The 12,500-nt window shown below is 29.7% G+C and overlaps 1 protein-coding gene across 8 annotated transcripts in view; it reads left to right on the top strand.

The window, feature by feature from the left end:
• SNF4Agamma (SNF4/AMP-activated protein kinase gamma subunit) overlaps positions 1-12,500 on the top strand; it is a 252,200-nt gene that overhangs the window by 112,879 nt on the left and 126,821 nt on the right. For 5 of the 8 annotated variants that reach the window (XM_070126527.1, XM_070126523.1, XM_070126530.1 and 2 more), the window contains 5 exons: positions 2,173-2,328; positions 3,479-3,666; positions 7,809-7,904; positions 11,125-11,285; positions 11,410-11,497. In XM_070126527.1, the coding sequence (XP_069982628.1) occupies positions 2,173-2,328; positions 3,479-3,666; positions 7,809-7,904; positions 11,125-11,285; positions 11,410-11,497 (689 nt within the window). The remainder of the gene's footprint in view (positions 1-2,172; positions 2,329-3,478; positions 3,667-7,808; positions 7,905-11,124; positions 11,286-11,409; positions 11,498-12,500) is intronic. The other 3 variants (XM_070126526.1, XM_070126525.1, XM_070126524.1) reach the window with 2 other exon arrangements.

Raw genomic sequence — 12,500 nt, 5'->3', positions numbered from 1 at the left:
CAGAGATAAGAATTATAAGTTGAACAATGAGTTATCATGTATATGCACCCAGATATGAATTGTTACTGTAATCACTCTGTTGATAGGTAAATGATGGGATGTGATTGGTATGAATGTAATGATTTAACATAATGCTATGGAGAGATAAACTCCGGATTGAATTAACAAATTTTATGTATTGCCTATCATATATGTAGTATTTGTGTTTTTTTTTTTGTTTTTTTTTTATCTTTACATATTTTTGAGATAGTCATTATTGTTGTTATGATGAATTGTATAAAGAGGTTTATCCAATGCACTCAGTAGCTTTATTGTACACTCTGTTCTTCTGACTTCGCTGAAATTTAGATTTTTTTGTAACAAATGGTAGATATCAGTAATATGTTTTTTTATGTTTCACAATTTTTTTGTTAGGCAAAAGTATTTCTGAATCATTTTAACATATAATGAAAGCAATAGAATGAATTTGCATTTTTGTGTGATAGTTTTATTTTTGTGTTTATTGCTTTTTGTTATTGTTAAAGAAGCAGTTAAATCCAGTAACCTATTATACAATTGATTAACCATTTAAGCTGTAGTGTGTTAGGTCTATTTGTACCAACTGGTTTGCCATATATAAGTTTAGTACTGTAAAAATATGTTTAGTGTATTTTGCTGCAATATGATACATGAAAGTTTTAATGATCTTTCTGATAAGTATTGTTTATTATTACTCTGATAACTATTGTTTATTATTACACTTAATCCATTGCACCTGAGTGAGCTAAACCACATTAGCAAAAGTATGGGCTCATTATTCTAGAACAGTTTGATAATTACAGTCATCGTTTGCCATCACCCCTATTCCTGCAGGCTTTATATCAGTCAGCTTTGGAAGATGCATAGCACACAACTTTCCCATACTACACAAATCATTTAGACATCCTTGACAATGAGGATCAGACAGAAACTGCGGCTCAGGTGTATTGAGTTCATACGTGCACAGTTTTCTTTTTTATTAGTAATTTGATTTTAAATTTTTTTCCCTCTTTTTTATTTTCTTTGTTTGTTATCAACCTTTCTTAAGTTTGTGTTTTTAATTTCTGGTCTTACTATTTTTCAGTCGTATTCTTCATCTTCTATTTGATATTTCCAAACAAAAATATTCATTGAAGAATTGATTTATTTTATTTATTTCTCTTTGTAGAAGAATGTCTATCAAAAGGGGATATGTATATAATCTTTATTTCCTTATTTTCAGGTTTATAGGCTTTACATTTTGTCTTGATAGTATTTTACATAAAAGATTATTGGATGAATAGTTTATTTATACAGTATTTTGATTTGATGGTTTATATGATTATGTACATGACGTAATGATCTGATAAAGAATAGGAAACCTTTTTTTCCCATTTGACTTCATGTTTGGTAGTGTGTACTTTTTTATTATTTTGATTAGATTATGTTTTTAAATGGTAAGATCTGAACTTATTTTTTCACATATGTTTAGACGCTATTTTTCAGACTTGACTGAACTTTTCACTATTTTCTTTGGATGATGTTTCACAAAGTTACAATAGACAGCTTTAAGATTTAAAAATATATATGATGTTTGCAATTGCTGCACAGGTGTACTTTTACAACCCTAGTCGATAAGATATTGTGTTTGAAAATCATTGTGGTTATTATTATTTGTTTATGCAGTTGAAAAAGTATAGAAAAGTATATTTATAGCTGTAGTTGGCTAAATACTTTATAGTGATTCAGTGATTGTTTAAATTTCATAGATGCTTATAAATGTTAAGCAAAGTATGTTTACAATGTATATTGTTTTTTATGTTAAAGCAAAATTAGTGTCCCTGGCAAAATTGTTATGTATTATGATGTGTGATTGCATCTAAATTATTAAGATTGGTAATGAGGTATGCACAGATCATATATAAGCACACAAGATATATGTAGTAGTATGTAGACTGCTTCAAGAGACTGACATTGGAACCATACATTTTAATGAATTAAACCAGTGTATAAAATGCAAGACAGTTGAGAAATATAGAATGAAAAGATGGACCAAGATGCACAAGGACTTGACAGATATAAATGACTTTTAAAAACACGCACGCCTTTAATTTTAGACAGTGTGGAAAGGACTTTCACCCAAAATAACAGATGTTGCAACCCTCACTGTTTCAGCCTCCTTCCGCCAGCGCCGTAAGTCAGGTGACGACATTCTTGCTGCCACATCGAACAACGGGAGCAATGTTGCAAGCAGCCGTCGCAAAGAGGGTGGTCCACAAGGATTCTTTGACTCCTTTAGACCACGTTCCAAATCTGATGCCAGAGCCATATGTAATTAACTTTTATGATGTGCAATGATTATATATATATTAACTTTCTTTTAACCCTCATGGATGATATGTGGTCTTGGCTGGATGATCAAGAAAGTACTGAGAGATGTTTCATGGTAAAATCTACTAACAATAGATATATTTGTCTATGATAGGGTATGTCAGCATGATTCTAAAAGGACTTTCATAAAAATGACAGAAATACTGAAGGAAGTTATGTTAGGTCAGATTGTTATTTGGTTAGTGTTTTCAAAGGAAATTTTTCTTCAAATATATTAAGGCACATCCTATGTTGTTGTTTTTAAAATGGATATATGTATATATATATATTATTAAAAAGACTGAATTAGATACAAGCAAAGCAAGTAGGAAAATTTTGATAGAAAGATTTGAAAAAATATGTTTGATTTCCTTTTAGTTTCAAAACCTTTTCTTGATATATCTATATAGGAAAATACCAGTATACTTACTGGTGATGATATCTACAATTGGTCTATGAAGATGAAAAGAGAAATTTGTTCAATGAGAAAGTAATAAAGTTTCCAATGTTGGAGCATGAATAGAATATTTGCCAAAACCTATTTATATACCCCAAACCAGTGATAACATTTGAATACAAGTTCTGTTTATTCATTATAAACTAAATGTCTGCATGAAAAAGAAAAAATCCTTTCTGAACATATGTATATGTTGTGATTTGCATGTTAACATATTAACAAATTAATAAGTTTCTTTCTAATCATCATAATTTGATCTAACTAGTTTCTCCCTCCACAGAAGAATGTGAAAAGGAAAATAACTAACAGTGAACTAATGATTATAATATAAATACTGATATGTTGATGTGCTTTATGTTTGAAGCATTGAACTAATGGCTGTATAGATATTTACATATGACCTGTTTGAATGCTTTTAGGAAATGATTTTTAGTTAGTCTTTTAGATTGCAAATTTTTGCTGTTATTTCAGTTTGAATAAAATTTTATTTGAAATTATAAGTTCCATATGTATCACATATTTATTTTTTATTTTTTTATTTTTTCATTTATTTAGAAAGATCAACAGCTAAATGTCTGAAGAAAAAGAAAGGCAGAGAGTTCTTTTATGATCAGTGGAACACTTAAGACTTATACATGTATATTTTTCTTGTAGTGGCAGCACGTCAGAGGAGGAAATCAGGAGATGATGTCCTTAACACATCAGCCAAGGAAAAGGAGAAGAAAAAGGAGACTTCGGCTGGGTTCTTTGACTACATCACACGCCCTAGGTCGAAGTCTGATGCCTCATCTCGCCTGGCCAAGAAACCCAACCTGATGACTACCATGAAGAATGCCGTTCAGGTGAGGATGATTTGTTTGGAATGGCAAATCTTGTCTGACGTTGATTTTTTTTTTTCTTCTTCTTCTTCTATTTTTGCAGGATTTTGATATTGCAGTGAATGGTTTATATGTTTTTTTTTTTAATTCTTGTATTTATTTATTAACTTGTTTTATGGTTTTTGTTCTTTGAGGTGTGTTTGCAGTTCGTTATCTCTCGTAGGTAGCAAGAAGTTTTGAGTGCACTTACAATCTCAAGACATTATATTGCATGGAGTTACAGAGGGGAAGAGGCTTGTTATTAATAGCTAATTTTAGTGATAGTTATTTTACTTTGATAAAGGCAGGGAGAGACAGGGCATGTATAGATTATTGTCTAATGATTTTTGTTATAAATTATACTGTATGGATTTTGTTAATTTAATCATGTATAGAAGATGTAATAGTATATAACATATGGTTTATTTTTCAGTTTGTTATTAGATTTTAAACACATTTATTGATGTAAACAAAGTTGGTGAAATTATTCATAATTCTGTGGAGAAAATGGTCATATGAGTCAATACAACTTTCCATATTGTCTTCTCTCTATATTTTCATTCTCTTTATTTTAAGGTCTATATATATATATATATATATATATATATATATATATATATATATATATATATATATATATATATATATATATATATATATATATATATATATATATATATATATATATATATATATATATATATGTATATATATATGTATGTATATATATATGTATGTATATATATATATATATATATATATATATATATATATATGTATGTATATATATGTATATATATATATATATATATATATATATGTATATATATGTATATATATGTATATATGTATATATATATATATATATATATATGCATGTATATATATACATACATATATACATATATATATACATATATATATACATATATACATATATATACATATATATATGTATATATATATATATATATATATGCATACATATGCATATATATATATACATATATATATATATATATATATATATATATATATATATATGTATATATATAATACATATATATATATGTATGTATGTATTACCAATGAAAACAAGACAGAAAACTTAGGAAGGATTTACTTTATTTTGGAATGCAGAATAATATGAACAAATAGATGATTAAGACACTAAAAGAAAAGGCCAGGAAGGAAAGAAAAGAAGAATTTACAAAGGAAAAAGAAAAGAAGTCCTTTTTGTTTTATGCTTTCTTAAAAAAAAATGTTTTAAAGATGGGGAACAGTTTTATTTTGCAAAAAGAAATAAAAAAGAAAGTGTAGTTTTCATCAATTTATTTAAATTGTAATTAACTGTCAAGTTATTTTATCATGGTCTCGTTTTATCATATCATTTACAAATGTAAGAAGAATGGATCATAACAAGAGAAATAGTCATTAAAGTTATTAAAAGATAAATTAGTTTATTCTTTGGCATTACCTCTGAACCAGTTTTGAATTGAAATATAATTATTTCATATATTGTGAGTCACCATACACTGAAATAACTAATGTAAGAAATTTTAGGTATTATGTTTTACATTACATATATATATATATATATATATATATATATATATATATATATATATATATATATATATATATAAATATATATATATATATAAATATATATATATATATATATATATATATATATATATATATATATATATATATATATATATATATATATATATATATATATATATGTATAAGTACACACAGCAACACATATGCATTGCATTGTTATGGCCTTTATTTTTGTTATATATTTTATTTATGTATTTATTTATCTCTGTTTAATAACCTTTTCTGTTTGTTTATGATTTTTTTCTTTTTGTTTGGCTGTCATATGTGAACATTGAGGTGATTTTTCATTAAAAGTAATTCTTAAAAAAAAACAAACTTGTTTGACATTTAAGAAAAGCATTTCAGTTTAAATTTCCAAGTTTAAATTTTTATTTTATGTTTTGATAATGGAAAATGTGTTAAATTAGATTAGATTTCAACTGGTTCAGGGGAATTCCGCAAAAGCTTTTGATAGCTAGAAGTACAAATTGTGTCACTACAATTAGATTGCTTACCAAAATATATATTTATTTATAGATGCACACTTAATTTTAAAATTTATTATACTAATGCATTTACTAGTCTGGAAAACAGCTTTGAAAAGAGAGTATAAAGCTTACTTCACATGCTTTTATTACTGCATGAGTATTGCATGATAGTGACAATTATATGTTTGTACAGCTAGATTTATTGATGTCATTGATAATTGTCATTTGGCTTGGGAGGAGGATGCAAAAGTGAATTTACAGCATATTTATTGAATAGAATTACAAGAGAGAGATATAAGCATAACAGTTGAAATTGTTCTTGTATGTGGATTTAAAAAAAGAGCTTTTCTATTTTTTATTTTATTATTATTTTTTTTTTGGATTTTAATATCTTTAGTGATCTAATCAGTACCTTACTGGGTTAAAGATTTTGAGGATGATATATGTCTATCTTTGGCAGATAAGAATATAACAAAAAATAAAGGCTAGAATAGAAAATAATAGTTACTAATATTTTTTTTTCTTTTCATTTTCTGAGATGAATCTCGAAAAATTAGTCATTTTCTTGAAAAATTTAGCAATTTACTTGTAAAAGGCTGAGAATTTTCTTTCAATTTTCTGAAAGAGAACTCAACCTTCAGAATTGCTGGAGCTTAAGAATTCAAATTGGTTTTCCTGCGTGAAAAGTTTGAAAAGTAGTTACAGATATTTTATAGGCTATAAGATTTAGCATTTGTATTCTGATATATAATTTCTGTAAGATGTAACTTTTGTAAAGATTGCTGATATTGATTATAATCTTCCAAAGAAAAAGATATCAGATATTTTATCCCAATGAAAGAAATTTTATTATGATGCAAATTTACTGAGAGAATTCTACTTGAACTTCATTCTGGAGTTCAGAATAAGAAAATTGTTTAAGGAATTATACCTTACAATAAGTCTATTCTTGTTTCCTTTAGAAAAAAGTGTGATGTGTACATATGAGATTTATAATCACAAAAATATTATGAAAATGTATATGATTGAGTAGAGATAATAGAAGAAGAATTATATAGTACAATAAAGAATGTTTTCCTCTGTATATATAACATCATGTCTTACTGTCGCTGATTTTGTGTAATCTTATAATTTTTCTTTCCCTGTCACTTTTAGTTCAACAAGATGGAAAGTTGTGAAAAGTATTATATTGTTATTGACAGATTAAGATTAAGTAAAATGGACATCCAGAAGGGATTGTGTCACTGCTAGATATATCAATTTATCTCATAGGAAGAGTAGGTGTATTGTTAAAGGTATGCTGAAAGTTTATTGATATTGACTGGATACAAAAATCCACTAAATATAGATTGGTACTGTATGTATAATGTGAGGGCATATTTTTATTTATGATTAGGAAAAGTTTAGGAAAATAAATTATACTTAAAATATTTGAGTATGAATGTAATTTGATACATTTTCTCCAGAAGACGTACCTGTAGATTAATTCAGCTTGAAAGTTGAATAATGCATTATTTCAAGTTATTTGATATTCAGAACATGTATGTTTACTGACGTTTTTTTTATGAGGGATGTGGAATACCATGTGTTATGAAGTGAAATGATATGTAATCATGTGGCCACCCTCTTTTTATTTATTTCTTTTTTTAGTGATAATGTCATATAACACTAAGAACAAGGTTCATGTATGGGGATATCTGTGTCTTCTACCTATGGTTTATATGTACCTATTTCTAATTGTTACAGCATTCCCCTGTTGAACTGACTTTAATGTTTGTCCTCAGCTTAATACCTGAGTGAACTAGCACATCCCAAATACCTCGTAGCCATTTGACACATTCATCATGATAACTGGTGGTTGTCGGTAATCTGATCATTCGATTCCTTTTACGAGCTTTTTCTTTTCTTTAATTGCTTTTGAGATTAACAACTGGATATACCTTCTCCACCATTACGCAATCATTGCCCAACCTGCATGGCTGAACAACCAAAAATCGTCCATGCATCTCCTCGTCCCTCTGCAACCTATAGAGCTGGAGTGATGAAAAGGAACGTAGGAGGAGGGAGCGAGAGGCTCAGCGACGAGAGAGGCAGTTGATGTTGGGTCGCTTCTCCAAGTCCTGTCAGGTTAGGTGGCAGCGGCAGTCGGCCTTTGTAGGCAAGCGTTTCTGCTGGTGTGCTGAGAGGCTACTGAGGCACACTCTTATTTATTTATTTATGTTTTTTTACCAGTTATTTTCCTGCTTAGCATTCCGCATTCTTCATACTTGTTTTACTGATTTACAACGTTGCCTAGATTCTTAAGAGAGAGAGTAGGAGAATAATACAGATAAAGAATGCAAGAAGATACATTTTTATCTTCCATTATTGAAAAATAAAGAAAAATATACATCTAATGAAAAAGTACACCATAATTGTACTTGCCTTTAACCTCAAAGTGAGTGGAGAGTGTGCCTCTGCAGGCCCTGATCTCCACCTTCAATGGAACCATATAATTTGCACCAGCTTGTATGTCTTTGCTGATCTCTGCCAAAGATGACTTGTGAAATCTAGAGCTACTGTTGAAGAGGTGTACTTAGGAATACTACTACTCATTGATGAACTTTTCTGCATTTGCTATGATTTGCCAGGCAATAAAGATATGTATAAATACATTTATGTTATTTGCAGTTAGCCGCCAGTCTATTTTGCATATGCTTTTTATTATTTGAGCTGCCTTACATTTGCACTGTATTGTTTTTATGTTGTACTTTGTCAATATGTAATAATTGCCAGTATTTAATTTTCCATCATGAATTGATATCCACATTAGCAATGTTGTATTGAGTATGTATATGAAATATGATTCTGATTTATAATAAATTCATTAGAATACTTTCATACAGAAACATTTTCATGTCAGTTTTTACTTTTTACATGCCCCATATTATATGTTTCATATTTATATTCACAATATTTCATATGCATTCATCCTGTATTGACTTGTTAGTTTTGCATGTTACCAGTCTATTCCTAAGTAAAGTTGAATTATTTTATCTTTATCTCTTACTGTTATAATTATATAGTTTACATGTAGAAACAAAAGCACAAACTGGTCTGTGTATATTTAGTTTTATTTAAAGATGGAAGAGGAAACTAAGGGTAAGTCAAGCAGTACGGAAGTGGCTGTGGTTGAATTTCTTCAATAGCTTTTCCGTCAAGAGATGTTTTGGATTTATGAGCATATTCCTGCTATTCCAAATTTTGGAATCCTTTGCTTCATATTAATCCCACATATATTATTTGTTAGTAACTTTTTTTAGATCATTAATCTTATATCCTCTGCACAAAAGAATCTTTTAAGACTGTGTGAAATACATGTAAACTTAATATTCAGTGTCTTTCAAAATATTCCTGCCTCTTTTTATATTTTCTAATTCTATTTTATTTTATATTTATATACCTGATTTAAGTCACTGTGTGGTGAATATGTTTTAAAGAATTTATTTAAATATGTATGGCCATGTGAATATAAATCCTCTTTTAGTGACCTAGTGCAATCCTCATTTATCATTGCTTATCACCCTGCATTATGAGTATTTATCACAACTCTTGGATGATCTTTCTTCACATTTCAGCCCTTTAGAGGTAAAAGTCTGGACACTCCAGTATTTTGAGTTGTCCTTTAAAAACTCCTCTGAATGAATTCATGATTCATCTTCCCCCCCCTTTCACTTTTCTGTATTTCAGTCTTCTAAAAGTGATGTTTTATCTGATAATATATTGGTGTTTTTAGCCTTTTAACACTGGGGACAATTTACAATATTTACCAGGAAAGAAGCACACACTGTGACAAGGAAAAAATAATTATTATAATCTGACTTTAGTGAAGAACAATTGGAAATGACTTTTCAAGCCCAACATGTAATATGTTGCAGTTTAATTTCTTTTTAGTACTGGTAAATTGCTTAACTTTGATGTGAAAAAATTGATGCTTCAGCATGATAAGAAATTGTCCATTAACAGTCACCATACAGGAGAGAGCAATGGGTTGTGTTAGAGAAAAATTACGATAAAAAGAATTATTGGTATTTTGATTTAACTTACTGTAATGCATTAACCTCACAAATCAATATACATTTGGATTTGTATTTTTTTAATGAGTGTGGTTGTCAGATTATCATTATTATTACTGTTAAATTATTATTTCCCCTGGTACATTGAGTAACTGATCTCCCAGTGAATGGCTGTGTATCAATGGACCTGTTAGGTTATGTATTTATGCTTATATTTAAACACACATGTATCTCTTGGCCTCTTTTAGTATCTATCCTTTTATATCTACATATTACTATATCAGTATTTGCTCATAAAGTCAGATAGAATTATAGCTTTTATTGATTAGTAAGTTCTGAGACATGCTATCAATCTGTGTGTGTGTGGGCGGGGGGCACTCACCCACTTCTTTGCATGTTTATGAATATGTACACATGGACGACTTCTAAAACCAACAATTAGGAACATGGGAACTGTTTTTTGAAATTACCAGTTTTACTATATTTTGAGCAAAGTGCTCACATAAGAACACTTTTGCTCTATACCATTACACAAACTTTTCAGCTTCTTTCATAAGTTTCTTACAAATTGCTATTCTATTTAGATTCTTCAACTTCTCCTGAATGTGAAAAATGTACATTGTAGGTCTATATTTATTCTTCATAATTCTTCCATTGTGTATTATTAGCTTTAAAAACTGCTGATCCCTGACTTAAATACCATGCTCTCAAGTTTACCTTATGCATATCTATATTAATGTAAATGAGTTGTTAGATATGATAAATTTTATGTTTGTTTATATTTGTGATAAGTGAAGGTATGATTAGATTATATCATAGTACAGGATTGCTATATTTTGTTACTTATTTTCTTTTATTAACACCTGTTATCATTTCAATTTTAGAAATGCAAATTTTTGTGTAGAAAACTCATTATTGCACTTTTGGCAAAAAGTAGGTTTTGAATTACACCTCCAAGATAAAAGTAAATGTTACTTGCAAATGTCATTTTGGTACAGGTCCTACTCTGCATAATGTCCACAAGTCAACTTTCAAACTGAAACACTGGAATAGACAGTCCATGGAAAGAAACTTATGCATGATCATTATGTTGTTCTCATCATTACGTAGATGTTGTATTACTTACTTTCACACTGATTAAGAAGAAGGTCCATGTGAAATGTGGGAGGATGTACAATCATCTTTTTTCACAATATATAGAGCACTGCTTGATTTTAAGGAGCTTTTATTATGGTAGGAGGAAATGAAGGAAAGGCATTTACTAAATTATCACCTGCACTGATTGTTTACAGCAATCGCTAGTGTCACCAAGCAGCAGCAGCCGAGGTGGGCGCCGAAGTGGTGATGCAACACCAGTTGAACAGCAACCTGGAGATGATGTCTACCACACTTGGCATGCAGGAGCGCCTCACCCCAACCTGCAGATAAGGAATCGTACACCTGACAGTTCTAGGTGAATTCAAAGCCTTGCATCTTTGCCTGCTGACTGATTTTTCTTGTGTGATAGTTGAAGATAATCCAGTGTCTAGTTTTAAAAGAGGTGATTCATGGATGACATGTTACTTTCTTGCCTCCAGATCAACACCACTGTCAAAAGTCATGGAGCTCTTTAGAAGTCATCGAGGAGAGACCACAGAAGAGCGCCAGCGGAGGAAGAGTGGAGGAGTGAGTACAATTTGTCTTTCTTTCGTTGGAATCCCAAACATTATCCTGTTTGGGCTAGGAGGAGGTGATCTGGTACATGCTTTTTATTTATTGATTTATTGATTGATTTTTTTTTTTATCAGTTTACTTTGTTTTTATTGTCATAAAAAGATATGTAATTCATAATAAAATTTAAGAATTACGTTTTTGAAGTACTTAAATACAAAGCATGGCCAATTATCTCGTTTAGATGAAGTGTTATGATTCCCTTCAATGGTTACAGTGAAGAAAGTAATATTTTCTGTGCTGTATAGAGATTGCCAAATATTTCCTATTATGCATATGTTGTATTGGAAAGCATGTAGGTTTTTCATCATGAATGATGATTAATGAGTGAAATAGATAATCATTTATCATAATTTATTATCAAAACTGAGGAAATTAAAAGAAGAAATGATGCTAAAATATTATCAAAAAGCTAATGCGTGTCATGAGGGTTGTAAAAGTATTGTGAGGAGAAAATGTGAAACTGAAAAATGAGCCATGCAAATGAGGAAGTGTGACATTGACAGTAATGATATGTTGCGAGTGAATTATTACATTCCAGCAAATTTTCCACGGGACTGATATTGGTCTTTTGGGAATTGGATATTGAGAAACATTGTTGCAGTTAGTCAGATTTAGATATTTTCCCTCTCATTTTCCCTTCATCTTCATTACCCTCTTCCCTCTCTAAATCTTAAATCTCTCTCTCTCTCTCTCTCTCTCTCTCTCTCTCTCTCTCTCTCTCTCTCTCTCTCTCTCTCTCTCTCTCTCTCTCTCTCTCTCTCTCTCTCTCTCTCTCTCTCTCTCTCTCTCTCTCTCTCTCTCTCTTCTCTCTCTTCTCTCTCTTCTCTCTCTTCTCCTTCTCTCTCTTCTCCTTCTCTCTCTTCTCCTTCTTTCTCTTCTCCTTCTCTTTCTTCTCCTTCTCTCCTTCTCTCTTCCTCTCTTTCTCTCTTACTCTCTTTCTCTCTTCCTATCTTTC

The sequence above is a fragment of the Penaeus vannamei genome, chromosome 10 (assembly GCF_042767895.1).
Source record: "Penaeus vannamei isolate JL-2024 chromosome 10, ASM4276789v1, whole genome shotgun sequence".
Lineage (NCBI taxonomy): Eukaryota > Metazoa > Arthropoda > Malacostraca > Decapoda > Penaeidae > Penaeus > Penaeus vannamei.
Note: the sequence above shows the minus strand (reverse complement) of the source record. Positions and strands in the feature narration are given on the sequence as shown.